General features: G+C 41.2%; 1 protein-coding gene across 1 annotated transcript in view; it reads right to left on the reverse strand.

Annotated features, from left to right (window-relative positions):
• The window catches only part of LOC139416502 (transmembrane protein 263-B-like), a 51,791-nt gene extending 34,305 nt beyond the window's left edge, over window positions 1–17,486 (reverse strand). The window contains exons 1-2 of the mRNA XM_071165179.1: window positions 17,282–17,486; window positions 16,379–16,490 (exon numbers count right to left, since the gene is read on the reverse strand). Coding sequence (XP_071021280.1) covers window positions 16,379–16,490; window positions 17,282–17,287 — 118 coding nt within the window. The 5' untranslated portion in view covers window positions 17,288–17,486. The remainder of the gene's footprint in view (window positions 1–16,378; window positions 16,491–17,281) is intronic.
• Window positions 17,487–26,065: the final 8,579 nt, after the last annotated feature.

Raw genomic sequence — 26,065 nt, forward strand, 5'->3', positions numbered from 1 at the left:
ACAATCTGTCGATGTGCCCTTGAGCATGGCACTTAACCCCTAAGTCACAGGATAAGAGTGTCTGCTAAATGACTAAAATGCAAAAAATATATATATAAAAAAGTTAAGTACTACCGATCGACATCCAGTCTAGTTGACTGAAAATGAAGCCCAATGAAATGTTTTCAACAAATGCAAAAATATAAACTAGTCGACAAATTAATACGGCGTTTCCATTTCCATGTACAATATTATGTTTCTTGTCTATGATCACGATGTGCACTAAACTGCATAGTGCATGCAGTTACACCTGGAGGTTTCAATGGAAAGGTGAGAGGTCAGAGTTTACAGGTCAAGATCATTTTCAATAATTCCACACACAAAGGCATGTGGTGCTGGCTTGGAGATATGGAAGCCTACAGTGTAAGCTATGCTCTCATTTGAGCCAAGGTTCTCTAACCTACTGTATCTACTTGTAATACAGCCATATGGCAGAACAGAAGATACAGGCAGTGTTGAAAAGTGAAGGTGTTTAGACAGGCTGGTAGATTATCATGTTTGTAGCATGTCTCCCTGACCAATCCCTTGTGTCCCTGGAAGCAAAAAGAGGACCAAAGTGAAAGCAGTACTCTGCTCTCATCTCAGCCAAGGCTATCTCGCCTACAAAGGTTGTCCTTGTGATCTGGCCATAACTTCTAACCGGTTGGTTGATGGTAATGTTTGTACCATCTCTGACGGCTAGCATCCCCTTGTGGTCCTGAAAACCAAAGAGGGCCAAACATTTTCCTCTGAAACCATTGATTTATTTATTTGATATCCAGGCACCTGGGGCAGACTAGAAATGTGAGTAGCTGAGCCAGTTTTAGGACCAGACAGAGGAGCTTGGCTAAAAGCACACTCCTCATTTCTCTCTGCTGACCTCCACCTCCACATAACAACACAGGCTAAGTGACACTGGCCTCTTGTCCTCCTTTCCCACCATTGTGGGTACTTGACAGTTTAGGCTATTTCTCCACCCGACACATAGGACACTCACAGCTGCTCGTAGACACGATGGTAGAGCAGAAACAGAGGGGAATATTAGCTCGAAATGTGGCTAGATTAACCACTTCTCTTTCGGACTTGATCCTTTATCGTGCGCGCCCTGATTCCTTACACCACAAAAGGTAGGCTATATATATGATAAGTGTCAGGGAGAGATAGGGGTAGAGAGAAAGAGACAGAAGAGAGAGAGAGAGGGGAGACAGAAAAAACAGGAACGAGAATGAAAAAGACAAAGAGAGAGAGAGAGAGAGGAAAGAGAGATGGGCCAATAAAGTAATGAAGTGTCATAATTTGCCTGTGCAGATGGCAGGCTTGGCGCCTTGCTGAATTTCATTGTTCGTGCAGAAAGTGAGCTACAGAGAGTCTGCCAGTCACTTGAACACAGCAGCCAGTGAGGAAGGAGAGTTCTTCTCACAACCTGTCAGCCCCACCACATTCTGAATGTACGCCTTCTGACAAAAAGGAGCTGATAAGAGAATAACACAGTGTGGAATATAATTGGACGTGAAACATTCACAACACAAACTTCAACACAAACAGCTTGCGTTTCTTAAAGGCCCAATGCAGTAGTTTTTAGATTTAATATCAAATCCTTTCTCTGTAACAATTAAGTACTGTTTCCATTATAATGGGAAAACTTTGCTTTTTTTAGGGGGGGATGGCAAAAAAATATTTCTCAGGCAATCATTTTTGCTAGGACTGTCTAGGAGTGGTCTGAGTGGGGAGGGGAAACTGAAACAAGCTGTTTGGCAGAGAGGTTTGGAACTCTTTCTTATTGGTCTATTAACCAATTTGCCGCATGGTGATTTCACCATGGAAGGCCGAAACTACCGCCCACGCAAACTTGATGATTAGAAGGTCCTGTATAGATTGTATTTTCAACCAACAACTATCAGGAAATAACACTGATCAAATGTTTTCACACTTTTATAGTGTTAGTTTCATCAGCTGTTGTACAATATGATATAAAACATTTTGACTGCACTGGGCCTTTAATCTAAATTGTTCATATTTGACAAGTAGACATTTCCATCCTCTCTCCCTCTCTCTCTCCAAGAGACAGCAAATGTTGTTTTCATTATTTTCTTAAAATGTCTCGCTTGCTCCTAAAAGCATGTTGCATCTGACAAGACACCCAAGGGAGGAATGAGTTAACAGCAATACAGAGATATGAAAAACCATTAAAGAAATACCTCTTTTGCAGTCAAATGGGATACAAATAAGGGTTGAGTGGTATCCAGATATTCATACCGTCATACCGGGATATATGGTATTACTGGAAGTGCACACAAAAGGCGCTATTTATATTGATGCACAAAACTATTTAGGCAACAGGGATCTTGATCCAGGGAGGGGATTGATTGTCTCTGCTGTAAAAAAAAAGAAGAAGAAAGAATCTTGATCTTACCATCTAGCAAGTTAGCAAACCAAATGCATAACTGGAGCCCTGAACTGGACATCATTTATTTGGCACATCTTAGATATAAGCAGTGGCGTGTCACGCACCCCTGCAGCGCCATCAAGGGGAGGGGGATTTTCATAATGATAAACCATGATGCGGTTGTGTTCTATTTGTTCCTTCCCCGGGGATAAAACTCAACTCGCTCTCGCAGTCTCATGTCAGAATTAGACGTTCATCCATGTTTCTCAAACGTAAAAAGTTGTTGCAAATGTCAAATTTCAAGGTGTTTAAGGTTAAGTGTAGGCATTAACTCAGAATGGTTAAGGTTAAGGGTTAAGGTTTGGGATAGGCTTTAAACATTCAATCTCAAAAACAACTTTCTATCACTGGATTCAAACTTGCAACCTTTGGAATCTGAGGCAGATGCTTACGCACTTTCACCATCCCTGTCCACAACACCTGAGCAAAACAGAAACCTCTGGTTCCCTGTCATGGTGTGTTCTATACTTGAATGGGGGAGACGAGTGATATTGTTATAATGTAGGGCAGATGTCCAAAAATAATTCTAACCACTGAGTGCGTGTGCGTGCATGCATGCTTTGGGTCCTCCTCCCTAAGCTCTGATATAGTGTTGTCGCACGATACCAACATTTTACAAAAGATATGATACCAGGCCAAGTGTCGCGACACGATACCGAATTGTATCGCAATACAACGGTGGAAAGAAATCAGTGGCCTAGCATCCTGTTCGGCCCATCCCCCAGATGCTTGTTCACATTTTCTAAACGTTCGCCGAAAAACCTGTCACAGAAATGTACACTTCTACTGATTACAACACATTTCATTTAACTTCACACTGTTCCGTGTATAAAAGAATACTGCATAGAATTGCTGATTTGCTCATATTTGCAAAGGCCTACCTGTGATTTGGCTGGAGGAATAGGAGGAAGGAATGTACATGCAAAATGATCTGCATGTCATTGTGTCAGTAATGGGAAAACACTGCATGAAACCTTCAGTTAACAGACATACACTCTCCTTCCCTTTCTCACAAAATCTCTGTCTCCTTCACTGTCATAAACACACCCACCCGCCCACCCAACACTCTCGATCTCCTACAAACATGTAAAATGTGTATGTAAAATATATGTATATGTAGCAGAAAAGCTGTAACAAAACAAAGATATTTGTTGGGGGGGTTAATACATTTTTTTTATTTTTATAAAAAAAAAAACACACACACAGCTCTCAACTTTAGGCACCAAACAGAATGTAAGGGGCACACATATTCTCCTTCCCTTTCTCACAAACTCGCTTGGTCTCCTTCACTTTCATAAACACACACCACTCTCTATCTCCCACAAACACACACACTGTTCCCAAATGTAAAAACGTTTAGCACCAAACAAAGTGTAAGGAGCACCAGAAAGAGATAGATTATTGATATAGTTAGGCCTATAAAAATCCTATCGTTGAAGCACATTTCATGAGTAGCAGAACCTTTTCCTTTCTTCCTGTGCGAATCAAATTTGCCTAAACCTACTGTCAAGTTGCCAGGTTGTTAGCTAGGTAAATCAAATGTATTGGTTACATACACGGGTGTAGCTAAATGCTTGTGCTTCTAGTTCCGACAGTGCAGAAATATCTAACAAGTAATATCTAACAATTTCACAACATATACCCAATACACACAAATCTAAGTAAGAAATGGAATTAAGAATAAATATATGGACGAGCAATGTCAGAGAGGCATAGACTAAGATACAGTGTCACACCCTGATCTGTTTCACCTGTCTTTGTGCTTGTCTCCACCCCCCCTCCAGGTGTCGCCCATCTTCCCCATTATCCCCAGTGTACTTATACCTGTGTTCTCTGTTTGTCTGTTCGTTTGCTTCGTCAAGCCTATCAGCGTTTTTCCCCGTGCTCCTGGCTGTCTCAAGTTCCTGTTTTCTAGCTTGCCTGGTTTTTGACCATTCTGCCTGCACTGACTCTGAGCCTGCCTGTCATTCTGTACCTTGTCAAACCACCCTGGATTATTGACCTCTGCCTGCCCTGACCCTGAGCCTGCCAGCTGTTCTGTACCTTCGGACTCTGCTCTGGACTACTGCCTGCCCTTGACCTGTCGTTTGCCTGCCTCCGTTTTTTGGAATAACCTTTTGTTACTTCGAAACTGTCTGCATCTGGGTCTTCCCCTGAGCTTTGACATACAGTAGAGTAGTATAGAATACAGTACATACAGTTGAAGTTGGAAGTTTACATACACTTAGGTTGGAGATTAAAACTCGTTTTACAACCACTCCACACATTTCTTGTTAAGTCGGTTAGGACATCTACTTTGTGCGTGACACAAGTAATTTTTCCAACAGTTGTTTACAGACAGATTATTTATGTGCCTTTCAACAGCTTGGAAAATTACATAAAATGATGTCATGGATTTAGAAGCTTTTGATGGGCTAATTTACATAATTTGAGTCAATTAGAGGTGTACCTGTGGGTGTATTTCAAGGCCTACCTTCAAACTCAGTGCCTCTTTGCTTGACATTATGGGAAAATCAAAATAAATCAGCCAGTCTGGTTCATCCTTGGGAGCAATTTCTAAACACCTGGAGGTACTACGCTCATCTGTACAAACAATTATACGCAAGTATAAACACCATGGGACCACGCAGCCGTCATACCGCTCAGGAAGGAGACGCCTTCTGTCTCCTAGAGATGAACGTACTTTGGTGCGAAAAGTGCAAATCAATCCCAGAACAACAGCAAAGGACCTTGTGAAGATGCTGGAGGAAACAGGTACAAAAGTATCTGTATCCACAGTAAAACGAGTACAACATCGACATAACCTGAAAGGCCGCTCAGCAAGGAAGAAAACACTGCTCCAAATCCACCATAAAAAAGCCACACTACGGTTTGCAACTGCACATGGTGACAAAGATCGCACTTTTTGGAGAAATGTTCTCTGGTCTGATGAAACAAAAATAGAACTGTTTGGCCATAACGACCATTGTTATGTTTGGAGGAAAAAGGGGGATGCTTGCAAGCCGAAGAACACCATCCACAACCGTGAGGCATGGGGGTGGAAGCATCATGTTGTGGGGGTGGCAGCATCATGTTGTGGGGGTGCTTTGCTGCAGGAGGGACTGGTGCACTTCACAAAATAGATGGCATCATGAGGCTGGAAAATTATGTGGATATACTGAAGCAACATCTCAAGACATCAGTCAGGAAGTTAAAGCTTGGTCGCAAATGGGTCTTCCAAATGGACAATGACCCCAAGCATACTTCCAAAGTTGTGGCAAAATGAATTAAGGACAACAAAGTCAAGGTAATGGAGTGGCCATCACAAAGCCCTGACCTCAATCCTATAGAACATGTTGGGACAGAACTGAAAAAATGTGTGCGAGCAAGGAGGCCTACAAACCTGACTCAGTTACACCAGCTCTGTCAGGAGGAATGGGCCAAAATTCTCCCAATTTATTGTGGGAAGCTTGTGGAAGGCTACCCAAAACATTTGACCCAAGTTAAACAATTTAAAGGCAATGCTACCAAATACTAATTGAGTGTATGTAAACTTCTGACCCACTGGGAATGTGATGAAAGAAATAAAAACTGAAATAAATCATTCTCTCTACTATTATTCTGACATTTCACATTCTTAAAATAAAGTGGTGATCCTAACTGACCTAAAACAGTGAATCTTTACTGGGATTAAATGTCAGGAATTGTGAAAAACTGAGTTTAAATGTATTTGGCTAAGGTGTATGTAAACTTCCGACTTCAACTGTACATATGAGATGAGTAATGCAAGATAAGTAAACATTATTAAAGTGACATTATTAAAGTGACTAGTGTTCCATTTATTAAAGTGGCCAATGATTTCAAGTCTGTGTATATAGGCAGCAGCCTCTCTGTGCTAGTGATGGCTATAACAGTCTGATGGCCTTGAGATAGAAGATAACAAACAATGTTGTTCAGTCATGTTATCAAACCAATAACGGCCTGCGACATGGTTTGTGAAATTATATAAAATGTGCACGAATCTCGATAGAAATTACAAAAAGCATCTCTGGTAATATGGGTCATATTTGTTTAGGCTAGAGACCAGACGTTTTCTTTGGTGTAAAGCTGCAAGCAAGCCATTTTCCCTCTGACACTCAGAGGCTGCATGACAGTGCCCTTGCAAAGTCTACTCTGACCGGTCTGTGCTCTTGGTTATAACAGGCGATGAAATGACACAATGCATCAACATTGCTCGCTTTGCGCGCTGCTCGAATGTAACAAATGTACAAATCTAAGTCTGCATCCCCGCTTGCCATCACTGCTAAATTATATATTTTTTAAACTGACCGGAGGAATAGCTGCCCGTGAAGAGCGGACGGAGAGGAGCAGGAGAGTGAAAGGAATTGCATGGTCACCTCTGCATTGGCCGTGCAGGATTTACAGTGAGTGATATGGCCTCTGCAGAAGTTGGGCATTCATACTTATTGCGCTTCGCGGAGCAGCTCAGAGCTGTTGAGTAGAGCCGTTGTGAAGGAAGTTGTCAACCTATCTTGTCAATGGGGAGCTATACGGAGCAGTCTGATTTTTTAAAACATTTGGGAGGTGCACAGCAATGAGGTACAGAGCTCAATTTGGCATGCCACCAGAAGCTCCGCAATTGCGTCACACCCTCTCGAGTTTGGACTCCCGAGTGGCGCAGCGGTCTAAGGCACTGCATCTCAGTGCAAGAGGAGTCACTACAATCCCTGGTTCGAATCCAGGCTGTATCACATCCGTCCGTGATTGGGAGTCCCATAGGGCGACGCACAATTGGCCCAGCGTCGTCCGGGTTTGGTCGTGGTAAGCCGTCATTGTAACTAAGATTTTTTTCTTAACTGACTTGTTAAAGAAATCAAATAGAAAATACGGAGCATACAACCAGATTTTCGGATCACGCATAAATTAGCTTTGAGGGCTGGTAGGGGATGCAGCTGGCTGATTACAGCTGTGGATATTATTGGACCTAACCGAATAAGACACTAGTGGCTGTTGCTGAAATTCAACTGAATTTATAAACAAAACGGACTTAATTAAAGTTTTTTAACAGGCGCAAGCAGGTTCATTAGATCAGTTGAGCTGAAAAAGTCGGTAGTATCATTTGAAACGGTACTACGGTACTCTAAAATGTTGGTATCATAAGTATCATGACATTTTGGCACCGTGATATTACCGTGGTACAGGTCTACAGTGCAGCACTACTCAGGCCAGTCGGTAAATCCAACTAGCAGTCAGACGAGAGATGTCGATCGTGAGTGATGGACTGAGAAGCTTTCTCCTCACCCAACAGTATGGCACTTCAGAATGACAGTGCATTTTATGGCCAGATAACCATTTCCAATGAGCTGACAACACATAGAGGTGACACAAATTGGAAGTGAGGTTTTCCTGGAAGCAGGAAGACACGGGCTGAGTCTGAAATGACACCCTATTCCCTATGTCGTGCACTACATTTGACCAGAACCCTATGGCTATATACAGTCCAGTGTAGGGAATATGGGTGCCATTTTGGATACAGACATAATGTGGATGGAGACAGTTCCAGATGGCATCCACACAGAACTTTCACACAATCACAGGATTTGACAATAACAGACAGGGTCTATCTATGGAGCATAGCCTTAGGAACTAGAAATAATATATCGGTGAGCACTATGTTTGCTTTGAGTGTGTGTGTGTGTGTGTGTGTGTGTGTGTGTGTGTGTGTGTGTGTGTGTGTGTGTGTGTGTGTGTGTGTGTTTCCTGCTCATTAAACACAGAAAGGTTTAGTCTTCCCCCCGACTCTTCCTGTGTTAGAGATGGATACGTGCGTACACACACACACACTTTACTGTGTTGGATATGGATACACTCACAGCAGCATAAAGGATGTAAAGTATGAGCAACAGCAACATAACCCATAGCCCCTCCATTACAAGACAAAGTGATCAACGTCTGCTTGATTATATTATTATGAAAATGTTAATGGCTCTATAATTTAATAAAAATACTGATGATAATCACTGCAAGCATCAAACCCTTATTTAAAGCAACCCGATTGTCACGGTATAACCTTTCAGAGCCACGTGAGTGTGTCTATGAATATTGCCTATGCCAGTGCTCCAGTATTACTGGGATAAGATCAAGGCTGTGAATCTGTGATGCCTGGGAGTGAGTCATACAGAAGGCTGGAGCTTGGAGGTGTTCTACTAATCAGAAGCGAAGCAGAGACACAGGTGGACAGGCTGTTGGGATAGGACTTTGGGGGAGTAGTGTGTGTGTATATATATACACATATATATATATATATATATATATATATATATATATATATATATATACACACACAGTGGGGAGAACAAGTATTTGATACACTGCCGATTTTCCTTCTTACAAAGCATGTACAAAAATGCAAAAATCACATTGTATGATTTTTAAGTAATTAATTTGCATTTTATTGCAAGACATACAGTGCCTTGCGAAAGTATTCGGCCCCCTTGAACTTTGCGACCTTTTGCCACATTTCAGGCTTCAAACATAAAGATATAAAACTGTATTTTTTTGTGAAGAATCAACAACAAGTGGGACACAATCATGAAGTGGAACGACATTTATTGGATATTTCAAACTTTTTTAACAAAACAAAAACTGAAAAATTGGGCGTGCAAAATTATTCAGCCCCCTTAAGTTAATACTTTGTAGCGCCACCTTTTGCTGCGATTACAGCTGTAAGTCGCTTGGGGTATGTCTCTATCAGTTTTGCACATCGAGAGACTGACATTTTTTCCCATTCCTCCTTGCAAAACAGCTCGAGCTCAGTGAGGTTGGATGGAGAGCATTTGTGAACAGCAGTTTTCAGTTCTTTCCACAGATTCTCGATTGGATTCAGGTCTGGACTTTGACTTGGCCATTCTAACACCTGGATATGTTTATTTTTTAACCATTCCATTGTAGATTTTGCTTTATGTTTTGGATCATTGTCTTGTTGGAAGACAAATCTCTGTCCCAGTCTCAGGTCTTTTGCAGACTCCATCAGGTTTTCTTCCAGAATAGTCTTGTATTTGGCTCCATCCATCTTCCCATCAATTTTAACCATCTTCCCTGTCCCTGCTGAAGAAAAGCAGGCCCAAACCATGATGCTGCCACCACCATGTTTGACAGTGGGGATGGTGTGTATTCAGGGTGATGAGCTGTGTTGCTTTTACGCCAAACATAACGTCTTGCATTGTTGCCAAAAAGTTCAATTTTGGTTTCATCTGACCAGAGCACCTTCTTCCACATGTTTGGTGTGTCCCCCAGGTGGCTTGTGGCAAACTTTAAACAACACTTTTTATGGATATCTTTAAGAAATGGCTTTCTTCTTGCCACTCTTCCATAAAGGCCAGATTTGTGCAATATACAACTGATTGTTGTCCTATGGACAGAGTCTCCCACCTCAGCTGTAGATCTCTGCAGTTCATCCAGAGTGATCATGGGCCTCTTGGCTGCATCTCTGATCAGTCTTCTCCTTGTATGAGCTGAAAGTTTAGAGGGACGGCCAGGTCTTGGTAGATTTGCAGTGGTCTGATACTCCTTCCATTTCAATATTATCGCTTGCATAGTGCTCCTTGGGATGTTTAAAGCTTGGGAAATCTTTTTGTATCCAAATCCGGCTTTAAACTTCTTCACAACAGTATCTCGGACCTGCCTGGTGTGTTCCTTGTTCTTCATGAATCTCTCTGCGCTTTTAACGGACCTCTGAGACTATCACAGTGCAGGTGCATTTATACGGTGACTTGATTACACACAGGTGGATTGTATTTATCATCATTAGTCATTTAGGTCAACATTGGATCATTCAGAGATCCTCACTGAACTTCTGGAGAGAGTTTGCTGCACTGAAAGTAAAGGGGCTGAATAATTTTGCACGCCCAATTTTTCCATTTTTGATTTGTTAAAAAAGTTTGAAATATCCAATAAATGTCGTTCCACTTCATGATTGTGTTCCACTTGTTGTTGATTCTTCACAAAAAAATACAGTTTTATATCTTTATGTTTGAAGCCTGAAATGTGGCAAAAGGTCGCAAAGTTCAAGGGGGCCGAATACTTTCGCAAGGCACTGTAAGTATTTGATACATCTGAAAAGCAGAACTTAATATTTGGTACAGAAACCTTTGCAATTACAGAGATCATACATTTCCTGTAGTTCTTGACCAGGTTTGCACACACTGCAGCAGGGATTGCAGCAGCCACAACCCATCTTCAATGCTCTTACTGAGGGAAGGAGGTTGTTGGACAAGATCTCACGATACATGGCCCAAAGAAGGATGTTTCCACCTCCATGCTTGACGGTTGGGATGGTGTTCTTGGGGTTGTACTCATCCTTCTTCTTCATCCAAACACGGAGAGTGGAGTTTAGACCAAAAAGCTCTATTTCTGTCTCATCAGACCACATGACCTCCTCCCATTCCTCCTCTGGATCATCCAGATAGTCATTGGCAAACTTCAGACGGGCCTGAACATGCGCTGGCTTGAGCAGGGGGACCTTGCGTGCGCTGCAGGATTTTAATCCATGATGGCGTAGTGTGTTACTAATGGTTTTCTTTGAGACTGTGGTCCCAGCTCTCTTCAGGTCATTGACCAGGTCCTTCCGTGTAGTTCTGGGCTGATCCCTCACCTTCCTCATGATCATTGATGCCCCACGGGGTGAGATCTTGCATGGAGCCCCAGACAGAGGGTGATTGACCGTCATCTTGACCTTCTTCCATTTTCTAATAATTGCGCCAACAGTTGTTGCCTTCTCACCAAGCTGCTTGCCTATTGTCCTGTAGCCCATCCCAGCCTTGTGCAGGTCTACAATTGTATCCCTGATGTTCTTACACAGCTGTGTGGACAGGTGTCTTTTATACAGGTAACAAGTTCAAACAGGTGCAGTTAATACAGGTAATGAGTGGAGAACAGGAGGGCTTCTTAAAGAAAAGCAAACAGGTCTGTGAGAGCCGGAATTCTTACTGGTTGGTAGGTGATCAAATACTTATGTCATGCAATAAAATGCAAATGAATTACTTAAAAACCATACAATGTGATTTTCTGGATTTTTGTTTTAGATTCCGTCTCTCACAGTTGAAGTGTACCTATGAAAAAATTACAGACCTCCACATGCTTTGTAAGTAGGAAAACTTGCAAAATCGGCAGTGTATCAAATACTTGTTCTCCCCACTGTATACACACACACACACACACACACACACACACACACACACACACACACACACACACACACACACACACACACACACACACACACACACACACACACACACACACACACACACACACACACACACACACACACACACACACACACACACTGTTGCTGAGAGCTCAGCTGTGTGACAGTCCATCCATCACAGTTACACAGCACATCACCGTCCTCCCCTGATGTGTACTGGATCTGTCAGCATGATGGAGCAGCCTCGACTGCACCAACAAACAGGACAGGAGAAACAGGGACAAAAAGTCAATAAAACTTCATTTGGTCCTATTAATAACTCGTAACAGATGGAATTCTAGCCGATACCCTTCAGGAGCAACTTTGGTGAGAAGTTATGACAAGGAACAAACAAGCACTGTGATTTTGGCTTTTCTGATGTGCCGGTTGTGTTGTGGTGGTTTCTACTGGCGATACAGTATGTGACTGTCAATCGTGAGAATGACTGACTCAAGTTGCTTTGTCAATAATTGACAACTGATTTTCAAATGGGTATCGTACTCATACTGTAGAAGAACATCAAATGTACATGGACATCTCCAAACTTCACATTCCATGGAGTCCTTGAGCTGCAGTGAACTATATAATTGGCCAATAAGATTCATTTCATGCCTGTCATGGTTACTGTTCACAATTGCATCCGATAATTGTTTTTATTTTTATTAACAACAAGGCCTATTCTATCTGTTGTGCATTATAATGGCAACCACTGTAAATAATTGAGCCTAATGTATAGTCCAGGCCTTTCTATGACTGAAACGATATCATTGATATCACTATACCTAGTCAGTTGCACAACTGAATGCATTCAACCAAAATGTGTCTTCCGCATTTAACCCAATCCCTCTGAATCAGAGAGGTGGGGAGGGCTGCCTTAATCAACGTCCACGTCAGCGGCGCCCGAGGAGCAGTGGTTGTTGGGGTTTAACTGCCTTGCTCATGGGCATAACAGTAGATTTTTTTCACCTTGCATGCTCAGGGATTCGAACGAGTGACTTTATGGTTGCTGGCCCAATGCTCTTAACCGCTAGGCTACCTGCCGCCCCATTCCACAGATTAGTTCTTAGGGTAGGCCTCCTCTGTTTACACTGACTGCTTCTGATTGTGTTTTAACATGGCACCACATATCCTGTTGGGCATTTTCTGTTCTAATCCTGTTTGTTTGGGTCCAGAGAATACAGATTTGTACCGGGTCTTAGACTAGCTCTCAACTGCAGCAGGGTAGAATGGAAAACTGGTAAAGTAGAAAATCAAATTAAGTCCCTCTCCTCCCAAAAAAATACTTACATTTACCTCACAGGCTTTTTCTGACATTACAGTGGAAAAGACCTTGAAAGAAATATTAATTTCAACTCTTGCAGACTGAATGATGGGTGAAACATGACTCCTGGCTGGGAGATTGTGAAGCACTGAAATTGATAGGATGTAGAAAACAGTTCATATTCACATAGCTTATTCACAAGGTAACTATAGGGATATAAAGTAGCCTAGTTAACGTACCAGGCATGTACAGGAACTTGCAATTAAAATACCTATACCAAGCTCATAACAACTGGCATGCAATGCACTACTTTCAACATTGGATTAAAGCCAAAAGCAATATTATAAACTGGGTGATTCGAGCCCTGAATTGTGATTGGCTGAAAGCCGTGGTACTGTATATCAGATCGTATACCATGGGTATGACAAAATATTTATTTTTAATGTACTAATTACGTTTGTAACCAGTTTATAATAGCAATAAGACCCAACAACTCCATGTTGTGTCATGTGCATAAGAACAGTCCTTAGCTGTGGTATATTGGCCATATACCACACCCCCCCGGGCATTATTACTTAATTATGCCCTAATACCAACTAATCACCATATGCAATGCATTCAGAAAGTATTCTGGTGACACAACAATAAAATACACATTTACAATAGGCCTATATCTAAAAATACATACATCCAAATTATATACAGTGCATTCGGAAAGTATTCAGACCCCTTTACTTTTCCCTCATTTTGTTAAGTTACAGCCTTATTCTAAAACGTATTAAATATTGTACTATCCCTCATCAATCTAAACACAATACCCCATAATGACAAAGCAAAAACAGGTTTTTAGAAATGTTTGGAAGTATACAAAAAACAAAACTGGAAATATCACATTTACATAATAAGTATTCAGACCCTTACTCAGTACTTTGTTGAAGCACCTTTGGCAGCGATTACTACAGCCTCAAGTCATCTTGCATATGACGCTACAAGCTTGGCACACCTGTATTTGTGGAGATCCTCCCATTCTTCTCTGCAAATCATCTAAAGCTCTGTCAGTCTGGATAGGGAGTTTCGCTGCACAGCTATTTTCATAGATGTTCGATTGGGTTCAGGTCCAGGCTCTGACTGGGCCACTCAAGGACATTCAGAGACTTGTCCCGAAGCCACTCCTGCGTTGTGTTGGCTGTGTGCTTAGGATTGTTGTCCTGTTGGAAGGTAAACCTTCTCCCCAGTCTGAGGTCCTGATTGCTCTGGAGCAGGTTTTAATCAAGGATCTCTCTGTACTTTGCTCTGTTCATCTTTGCCTCGATCCTGACTAGTATCCCAGTCCCTGCCACTGAAAAACATCCCCACAGCATGATGCTGCCACCATCGTGCTTTACCATAGGGATGGTGCCAGGTTTCCTCCAGATGTGACGCTTGGCATTCAGGCCCAAGAGTTCAATCTTGGTTTCATCAGACCAGAAAATCTTGTTTCTCATGGTCTGAGAGTCTTTAGGTGCCTTTTTGCAAACTCCAAGCATGCTGTCATGTGCCTTTTACTGAGGAGTGGCTTCTGTCTGTCCACTCTACCATAAAGGCCTGATTGCTGGAGTGCTGCAGAGATGATTGTCCTTCTGGAAGGTTCTCCCATCTCCACAGAGGAACTCTGGAGGTTTATCAGAGTGACCACTGGGTTTTTGGTAACCTCCCTAACCAACGCCCTTCTCCCCCTATTGCTCAGTTTAGGAAGAGTCTTGGTGGTTACAAACTTTTTCCATTTAAGAATGATGGAGGCCATAGTGCTCTTGGGGACCTTTAATGCTGCAGACATTTTTTGGTACCCTTCCTCAGATCTTTGCCTCGAAACCATCCTGTCTCGGAGCTCTACGGACAATTCCTTTGTTCTCATGGCTTGGTTTTCACTCTGACATGCACTGTCAACTGTGGGACCTTATATAGACAGGTGTGTGTGTGTGCCTTTCCAAATTATGTCCAACCAATTGAATTTACCACAGGTGTACTCCAATCAAGTTGGATCTCAAGGATGATCAATGGAAACACGATGCACCTGAGATCAATTTCGAGTCTCATAGCAAAGGGTCTGAATACTTCTGTAAATAAGGTATTTCTGATTTTATTTTTTATACATTTGCACAAAAAAAACAGTTTTTTCTTTGTCATTATAGGGTATTGTGTGTCGATTGATGAATATATATTTTTTTATTTCATTCATTTTAGAATAAGGCTGTAACGTAACAAAATGTGGAAAAAGTCAAGCGGTCTGAATACTTTCCGAATGCACTGTATAATAGCCTCCCAATTCTGGCAATGCCTCTGTAAATTATAGCAACATATTGTTCCAAATATGCCGTAGTAAATGCTTTGGTGAGTCAGGTTGTAGTTATTTACAGTCCTTGGCCAAAAATAGTGTTGTCTTCTTTTCCAGGGAGATAATTAACATAATCTAGGTGTTGTGTAGTGTCCATAAATTACATTAAAAAAGAGAGGCATAATACTTTTCTCAAAAACAAGATGAAGGCAGAGTTTATATTCCTATTCCATTTCATGTTTCCTAAAATGTACTAACCGATACAAGATTTTTTCCCACTAGGACCAATACACTTTTCACCTCAATGAGGTGAATAAGGACCACATTTCTTTCCATTGAAGTTGAATATTAACAGGCACAATTAGGCTAGATATGATTGATGCAATGTGTCGGGACGAGACTGTGGAAGGCATCAGTGTGAGAGCAAGACGTATGTCTTCATCTTAACAGCAGACCTTGGTTCAAACACCTCATGCTGTGCGCTTAGGAACACATGGTTCTAGTACGGAAAAATTGGTTGAATTAGGGGGTAAATGTGAAGTAATGACCTTATACGTGTAGCCTGTATAAGCACCACACATCACAGATAGAGCCTAGATCTTTGTATATGGTTTCACTGCCACCTACTGTTTTATGTTCTATCATTAAATGATGTTCAAAACCTTCTGTTGGCCAATATGCCACTCTACAGGCCACTAGGCCACACTGCATCATCAGATACTGTATGATCCGATTGCTACCCATGACCTCAGGCTGAATGACAGAGCTGGTGACTTGACTCTTTCCAACCTACAGACGGACGCCCTCTCTGAGCAAATACAAACTGTTGTTACAAACGTTCAAGAAAGGACATTCATTCATGTAAGCCAGGCCTCTCCAACCCTGTTCCCAGAAAGCTCCTGTCCTGTAGGTTTTCCCTCCAACCCTAATCTAGCGCACCACATTCTAATAATTAGCTAGTTGGTAAGATGAATCAGGTTATATCTATTGAATATAAATAATACCCCATGTTTCTAAGGTTCACCGGGACAAAAACACACAATCTTTTTTTCGATATTTCAATAGTAAACTTCAACTGAAACTTGGATATGAACAAGAAGACCATGATACTACCTTCAGGAGGTTCTTCGCGTAGATAAGGTGGAATTTCCTCGTTGTCGGAGTTGTCTACTGGTGTTGAACTGCTACTGCCTTCCTCCACCACCTCATTTTCATCGCTCGGGACCTACGGGACAAGACAAGACAGTGTGAGAATTGCATACACATAGGCATTACTGAATACAGAACATTATATCAGACTGTTATATATCATTATAATTTACCAGTTCAGATGAGGACATCATTCATAAACAATAGTATGCAGTATGTCTACGATGATAGTACAGGGGATGAACTAAATAAATGTAGTATAAGAAAGTAATATATATATATATATATATATATATATATATATATATATATATATATATATATATATATTAAATGTAATATCAAGACTTTATGTTTGATATAAGAATATAAAACAATATAAAATAATATAATAAATAATGATGAGGTGGCTCTAGGCAACAAAATAATCCTATTACACTGACACACATCATTGGCCAGACAATAGAGGCAGCTGGAATACTCTGACAGCATCATGTCAAAGTGGCTACTGTGTAATCGTGTTCCTGTAACCAACATGAACACAAAGTAACCAGTAACATGTTCTGCAGCAGTGGAGTCACTACACACGTAGCAAACGGGTTCTTGTTTTTCACTGAAAGAGCATCACTACTAAGCTACTGTAGTAGGCTATGCAGGGGGAGGGACTCGAGTGATGTCGTAGCTACACGATGTGCATTTTCTTCTGTGTAGTACGCCAACATTTGTACAATTATGTGATACGTCTGCAATACAATGGCAATAAAAACAATGTTTTATTGGTCGTTAATGCGAACAGCACAGATTTCCACACAAAACCATTAACGTTAGCTTACGATTTCAACAAAAACAAAATCATCCCCTACTCACCTTCATCTTCCGCTAGCTAGAACCAGAATACTGATCTCTTTCCGAATATTGCCAATTCCACCACACAAGTAAAATGAGCTAATAAATGTGACGCAAAAAAACACAAAAGGTGTTAAATTAAAAAATACCATTTAATGGGGACCAGAGATTAGTATTGCAAAATGTTGCAGTGTTTTGCTGTCAAAATAATAACCGGAAGTGACGTTTGGGATGTTTACGGAATTCTTCTTCTTTAACTTGTGATGATTTTCAGTCGCAAGGGGGTAGCATCGAATCAAATAATTCAACGAGCAGCATAATGGTCCATTATTAAATCAAATCAAAGTTTACTTGTCGCGTACACAGTTTAGCAAATGTTATAACGGCGAAATGCTTATCTTACTACCTTCTAACAGTGCAGTAAAATGTCAAACAAGTGCACAAATAATCCAAAACTACAAACACGAAGTCAAGAAACGACAAGAACGAATCCAATTAACAATCCCAAGTAACTGTGTATCAGTAATACAAATACAGTATACATACACTGAAAATAGTAATACAAATACATACACTGAAAATATATACTAAGAATTATATATACAGTAATATATATATTAGAATGAGCTATGTCAAGAATCCAGTATATAAATACACATTTTGTATAAACAGTGTTTCAAACATGCAATGTCCAGTAGAAGATATATTAAAAAGTCCACGTCTTCGGATATAAACACACAGTGTGAAAAACAGTATTAAAGAAACAGGAAGTGTCTAGTGTGAATGTATCTATATAAATGGGACAGCAGCATCGGCTGTGTGTGTGTGGGTGTGAGTGTGTGTCTGCATATGTTGCGAGTATGGGCATATATGTGTGTTAGTGTACAGAAGCAGTCAAAAGTTTGAAAACACCTACTAAAGGTTTTCTTTATTTTGACTATTTTCTACATTGTAGAATAGTAGTGAAGACATTTTAACTATGAAATAACACAAATTAAATCATGCAACCAAAAAAGTGTTAAACAAAAGTAGCCATCCTTCGCCTTGACAGCTTTGCACACTCTTGGCATTCTCTCAACCAGCTTCATGAGGTAGTCACCTGGAATGCATTTCAATTAACAGGTGTGCCTTGTTAAAAGTTCATTTGTGGAATTTATTTCCTTCTTAATGCATTTGAGGCAATCAGTTGTGTGGTGACAAGGTAGGGGTGGTATACAGAAGATAGCCCTATTTGGCACATGCCCATTCATCAGATGGACACACTTCCTCTTCCAGACCACCACATGCATGTGAGTTTGAGCACACACACACACACACCTCCCCCCCCTTCTTGGCTTCCATGGCAACCCCCACAGGAACCTTTCCCCAATAGAATCTTCCCCCACGGGAACCACACCTGTTGGCATTCCTACAAACAATCGCAACATTGTTTCAATAATATATAGAACTTTTCTCGCAGCTCTGGTATATAAAGCTTTTTTGAGGCCTTGCTCACAATTTATTCTGTGGCAGCACAATGACCAAACGATATACTGTACTGCATGTGAGGCTCTTGATCATATCTTTGATCGTGACACTGGTGAGGAGGAGAGAGGCCAAGAAACTGACAGTTAAGATGCATTAGACGAGGAAGTGTCAGAATATGATCCAGACCAAGAGACAACCGATGTGGAACAATCCAGTGATGAGGAAGAGGGCCCTGCTGAGGTTGTTGTTACATTCCAGTCAAACAATGGGAATTTGTCCTGGTCTTCATCCCCACTTGAGAGGAGAGGTCGGCTGTCGGCTGAAAATGTTATCAGGATGACCCCAGGGCGAACGAGATACGCCATATCCTGGGTTGATGACATAAAATCCTGCCAATATTTAAACATTTGGTTTCAAAGCAAATGTCCTTGTTAAACTTTGACACAAAGTAGTCTGTGATAAATAGCACAATATGTTTCATCTGAGTATTTGTTATAGTCAAAATAATTCATACATTATTATTTTTATACTCAAAAAACGAGTTGTATGAGCTCAGGTCAATGAGTCCTACAGGCCATAAATCGCAAATAGAAGTTCAAAACTTGTAATGTTCACAATAACTTACGTTTTTAAAAAGAACCAACACAACATTAGGTGATAATGTGTGTATTATTATGGATTTAGAATCAGCTGTAATGGGGTGGTCATTTTGGATCGGGAACACAGAACTAATTAACATGAAACGAACACAACAGGAGGGTTAAGACAAACCAGAAAGTCAATAACTTCATCAAGCACTATGATGAAACTGGCTCTCATGAGGACCGCCACAGATAGGAAGACCCAGAGTTAGCTATGCTGCAGAGGATAAGTTCATTAGAGTTACCAGCTTCAGATTACAGCTCAAATCAATGCATCACAAAGTTCAAGAAACAGACACATCTCAACATCAACTGTTCAGAGGAGACTGTGTGAATCAGGCCTTCATGGTCAAACTGCTGCAAAGAAACCACTACTAAAGGACACCAATAAGAAGAAGAGACTTGCTTGGGCTAAGGAACACGAGCAATGGACATTAGACCAGTAGAAAGCTGTCCTGATGAGTAAAAATTTGAGATTTTTGGTTCCAACCGCCGTGTCTTTTTGAGAACCGGAGTAGGTGAACGGATGATCTCTGCATGTGTGTGAGCATAGAGGAGGAGGTGTGATGGTGTGGGGTGCTTTTCTGGTGACACTGTCTGTGATTTATTTAGAATTCAAGGAACACTTAACCAGGATGGCTACCACAGCATTCTGCAGCGATAAGCCATCCCATCTGGTTTGCGCTTAGTGGGACTATCATTTGTTTTTCAACAGGACAATAACCCAACACACCTCCAGGCTGTGTAAGGGCTATTTGACCAAGAAGGAGAGTGATGGAGTGCTGCATCAGATGACCTGGCCTCCACAATCACCCGACCTCAACCCAATTGAGATAGTTTGGGATGAGTTGGACCGCAGAATGAAGGAAAAGCAGCCAACAAGTGCTCAGTATATGTGGGAACTATTCGAAGAGCATTCCAGGTGAAGCTCGTTGAGAGAATGCCAAGAGTGTGCAAAGTTGTCATCAAGGCAAAGCGTGGCTACTTTGATGAATCTTAAATATATTTTGATTTGTGTAACACTTCTTTGGCTTCTACATGATTCCATATGTGTTATTTCATCGTTTTGATATCTTCACTATTATTCTACAATGTAGATAGTGGTAAAAAAAAATAAAGAAAAACCCTTGAATGAGTAGGTTTGTCAAAACTTTTGACTGGTACTGTATACTGTATGTGAGTTGGAGTCTGCATGTGTATGAGCTGTGTGTGTGTGTGGGAGTGTGTGGGGGAAGAAGTCTAAGGTGCAGGACAGAGTACCGGGCAGGTAAACGACCAGTGATGACTGTTCAACAGTCTGATGGCCTGGTGATAAAAGCTGTTTCCAAGCCTCTTGGTCATGGCTCTGATGCACTTGTACTATGTGCCAGACGGTAGCAGAGTGAACTATCCATAGTCCGGGTGGCTGAAGTCCTTAATGATCCTCTTGGCTTTCCTTATTCATTTTTTCTTTTTTATTTAACCTTTATTTAACTAGGCACAGAGTGCTGTAAATGTCCTGGAGGGCAGGCAGCGTGCACCCCATGGTGTACTGGTCTGACCGCATCATCCTTTGAAGATCCATGCGGTTGAGAATGGTACAGTTGCCGTACCAGGCGGTGATGCAGCCCGACAGACTGCTCTCAATGGTGGGTCTTATGCCAAATTTCTTCAGCCGCTTGATGTTGAAGAGACACTGTTGTGCCTTTCTGCACCATGGTGTCGATGTGATTAGACCATTTCAGGTCCTCTGTGACAAGCACGCTGAGGAACTTGAAGCTTTTGACCGTCCCCACCGTGGCCTGCAGATGTGGATGGGGGCGTGCTCTCTGATCTGTCTCCTGTAGTCCATGTACAGCTCCTTGTTTTTTTTTTAGATTTTCATAAATTAACTTTATGACATTAAAATATACACAATCGTTTGTCTCTACATTAACTAACATATTCCTCTCAATTGTAAATGTTTTGCTTGACTCGTTATGACGTTATAATTACTTAAATTTGCTTCCCCCTTAATGTTTTGTCAGCCATCTTTGCTGAAGAAAGTCACCGGGGACGGGTGGCTCGCGTCAAATTCGTCATTGGAACCCCTCGATATGATTGGTCATATAAAAACCTTGGGACCCAAATGCATAATGAGTGCTCTAAATCCCACTTGTGGTGGTCTGTGTCAATGAAGCCGTGACACTGCGGTGTTAGCTCACAACATTTAAAGGAGGAACCACTGTATATAATTTAGGTGACTAGAAAAGGGAAAGGAATAGAATGAGGGGCCCGGCAGACTGTTTAGTTGATCAGGTGCAAAATAGGTGGTATTTATTTACAGTGCAGGTGATATAGAAGACTGGATCCAGACAAGTGGTGAGGAAGGCCAAATCCATCATGTCTGACTGTGCCGACTCCCTACCAGGGCACTCCAAACCTGTTCCTGGTGAATACAGTGAAGATGAGGAAGTTGGCTAGTCTGTCCTAATGACCAGGGGATGATCATGATGATGTTGATGATGATGGTGATGATGACATGACATTACATGTTTTTTTGATGATGGTGATGATGACATGACATGTTTTTTTTTGGTCAGCATATTCTTGATGACAATGTTGATGGGATGATTTTAGATTGTGCAAAGAGCACGTACTTTGTAGGCCTACTATTGTTTTTTTGTGCTGCAGTAAATGCTAATGTTGATTATTAGTCTGTCAGCCCATGACTGATGAACTGGGCGATTTGTTTTCAGTATCATTGTGTTGTTGTCATTGTCTATCATTGTGATCCATATGGATTTGATATGTTTTCATGTCTCACCTGCTGCAAAACCAATTGCCTTCTGGGACAAAAAAAGTTGAAAGTTGAAATGTAAATATTGTGTATATATATATATATACATATATATGTTGCGTTTAAAACAACTGGAAACTCTGAACTGGGAAAACTCAGACTTCAGTTAGTTGAAGACAACTGGGAATTCTGAAAAAAAACTGGGAAAATATGTTTTGAACGGTCATCCAACTCAGAATTCCAAGTCGGGAACTCAGGCCTCTTTCTAGAGCTCCTACCTAAAGACCACTTCATGACTCAATCTTGTTTTTTTTTCAGAGTTCCCAGTTTTCTTGAAAGCCCATCATGCCTCACCCTAATAATTTGGTCCCTTTCCCCCTCAAAACTTACCCTAATGTTCTGACTTGGTGCTGCACACCTATAGCCTGTTTTAGAGAAATGTAATCATTGAATATTGTAAGAGCTTTCATTGTCTGCTTATATGCCCCCTTTATTTATCCAATGGTTCTGACTTGGCGTACTGGGAGAGTACTGTAAGAACGGCCCATGTTCTGAATTCTGTCATTGTACATTTCAAAAGTCAAATGGTTATATTGACTACGTCCATGTTAGTGCGCTCATTAATGCCTTCATCGAAATTACGGATTGCCTCTTAACTGCTCGTCGTTCACGTATGCCATCGTTTGTACATCTCAATTGTAAGTAGAAAACACATTTGTTTAAGTAAATCAGCCATATCGGCTATGTTTTTTAAAAGGCAGTAAATGAGGCTGAATTAACTGCTTCGCTGCCAGACAAGGTTCCGCTGATAGCCAGGTGTAGCGGTGGTAAGGATTCACTCCATGATGCTGAAAAGAAAGCTCTGCTGTTTGTACAGCTTTATGTAGGCCCTAACAGTTTGTGGGCACCGTTTGTCACCGTTACAGTGCAATTAATGTATTGATTACTGTTGTGTAGTGACATTGATGGCATTTTTTTTTTACCTTACTGAGATTTACATGCTAAAATCTCTACTGGTAACTTCACAGCAATTTCTAGCTGCCCAAAATGTAGCTAGCTAGCAGGCTCAGTTAAATACAAATCTCCCTAGATACAGCCATGCCTCATAGTCACGTCATGCAATTTGTAAATTAAATAGGAATAAAATAATGTGAATTGAATGGAGTTTCCCATCTTCCCATGTATAGTTTCTGGCGCATCACACAATCGCCCTTATCCAGATGGTGTGTCAAAGGCATTTCCTAACAGACCTGCTAACTTTCTTTGTTGTTACTTTTAAGGTTGGAACCAACATGGAGTGCGTCCAGCAGGAAGAGAGGAAGGAACCATTCGTCCGCCAGCTCAGGGACAAGCTGCACTATTCACAGGCCAGTGTAATGTTCAATGTAATTGCATTTCTGGAATTTTTTTAAACTTCATGTATTTGTATTGATTTAAACATTTACAAATAAAAGGATATGTTTGATTGAAACATGTCTTGAATGCTTATTTGTTTTAGCAGTTAGTGGTAATTCCCTAAGTGTTCAAATACAGTGCCTTGCAAAAGTATTCGGCCCCCTTGAAATTTGCGACCTTTTGCCACATTTCAGGCTTCAAACATAAAGATATAAAACTGTATTTTTTTGTGAAGAATCAACAACAAGTGGGACACAATCATGAAGTGGAATGACATTTATTGGATATTTCAAACTTTTTTAACAAATCAAAAACTGAAAAATTGGGCGTGCAAAATTATTCAGCCCCCTTGAGTTAATACTTTGTAGCGCCACCTTTTGCTGCGATTACAGCTGTAAGTCGCTTGGGGTATGTCTCTATCAGTTTTGCACATCGAGAGACTGAAATTTTTTCCCATTCCTCCTTGCAAAACAGCTCGAGCTCAGTGAAGTTGGATGGAGAGCATTTGTGAACAGCAGTTTTCAGTTCTTTCCACAGATTCTCGATTGGATTCAGGTCTGGACTTTGACTTGGCCATTCTAACACCTGGATATGTTTATTTTTTAACCATTCCATTGTAGATTTTGCTTTATGTTTTGGATCATTGTCTTGTTGGAAGACAAATCTCCGTCCCAGTCTCAGGTCTTTTGCAGACTCCATCAGGTTTTCTTCCAGAATGGTCCTGTATTTGGCTCCATCCATCTTCCCATCAATTTTAACCATCTTCCCTGTCCCTGCTGAAGAAAAGCAGGCCCAAACCATGATGCTGCCACCACCATGTTTGACAGTGGGGATGGTGTGTTCAGGGTGATGAGCTGTGTTGCTTTTACGCCAAACGTACATTTTTATGCCAAAAAGTTCCATTTTGGTTTCATCTGACCAGAGCACCTTCTTCCACATGTTTGGTGTGTCTCCCAGGTGGCTTGTGGCAAACTTTAAACAACACTTTTTATGGATATCTTTAAGAAATGGCTTTCTTCTTGCCACTCTTCCATAAAGACCAGATTTGTGCAATACACGACTGATTGTTGTCCTATGGACAGAGTCTCCCACCTCAGCTGTAGATCTCTGCAGTTCATCCAGAGTGATCATGGGCCTCTTGGCTGCATCTCTGATCAGTCTTCTCCTTGTATGAGCTGAAAGTTTAGAGGGACGGCCAGGTCTTGGTAGATTTGCAGTGGTCTGATACTCCTTCCATTTCAATATTATCGCTTGCACAGTGCTCCTTGGGATGTTTAAAGCTTGGGAAATCTTTTTGTATCCAAATCCGGCTTTAAACTTCTTCACAACAGTATCTCGGATCTGCCTGGTGTGTTCCTTGTTCTTCATGATGCTCTCTGCGCTTTTAACGGACCTCTGAGACTATCACAGTGCAGGTGCATTTATACGGAGACTTGATTACACACAGGTGGATTGTATTTATCATCATTAGTCATTTAGGTCAACATTGGATCATTCAGAGATCCTCACTGAACTTCTGGAGAGAGTTTGCTGCACTGAAAGTAAAGGGGCAGAATAATTTTGCACGCCCAATTTTTCAGTTTTTGATTTGTTTAAAAAGTTTGAAATATCCAATAAATGTCGTTCCACTTCATGATTGTGATTGTGATTCTTCACAAAAAAATACAGTTTTATATCTTTATGTTTGAAGCCTGAAATGTGGCAAAAGGTCGCAAAGTTCAAGGGGGCCGAATACTTTCGCAAGGCACTGTAATGAACAAAACTATAAATGAACATGCAACAATTTCAAAGATTTTACTGGGTAAGAGTTTAAATAAGGAAATCAGTCAATTGAAATAAATTAATTAGGCCCTAATCCATGGATTTCACATGACTGGGCAGGGGTGCAGCCATGGGTGGGTCTTGGAGGGCATAGGCCCACTTACTTGGCAGCCGAGCCCAGAACCACCCCCCCTCAGAATATCCCGCAGGTGAAGAAGCCGGATGTGGAGGTCCTGGGCTGGCAAGGTGACACGTGGTCTGCGGTTGTGAGGCCAATGTGGTGTGCGGTTGTGAACATTCAATTCTTTGGCAACAGCTCTGGTGGGCATTCCTGTAGTCAGCATGCCAATTGCACACTCCCTCTTACCTTGAGACATCTGTCGCATTGTGTTGTGTGAGAAAACTGTACATTTTAAAGTGGCTTTTATATTGTCCCCAGCACAAGGTGCACCTGTGTAATGATCATGCTGTTTAATCAGCTTCTTGATATGCCACAGCTATCAAGTGGACGGATTATCTTGGCAAAGGAGAAATGCTCACTAACAGGGATGTTACAACCTTTTTGTGCACATAGAACATTTCTGGTATTTTTGTTTTCAGCTCATGAAACATGGGACCAACACTTTACATGTTCCATTCATATTTTTGTAAAGTGTACATTTCTGTTTACATCATCAAGCGTTTATGTACGTGTTATGAATGACCAAAGGTGTCTGACTTTATAGTAAGTACAGCGTCATGTGATATAAGGCATTCATGTATATGTTATAAATGACCATAGGG

This window comes from Oncorhynchus clarkii, chromosome 1 (genome assembly GCF_045791955.1).
Source record: "Oncorhynchus clarkii lewisi isolate Uvic-CL-2024 chromosome 1, UVic_Ocla_1.0, whole genome shotgun sequence".
Classification (NCBI taxonomy): domain Eukaryota; kingdom Metazoa; phylum Chordata; class Actinopteri; order Salmoniformes; family Salmonidae; genus Oncorhynchus; species Oncorhynchus clarkii.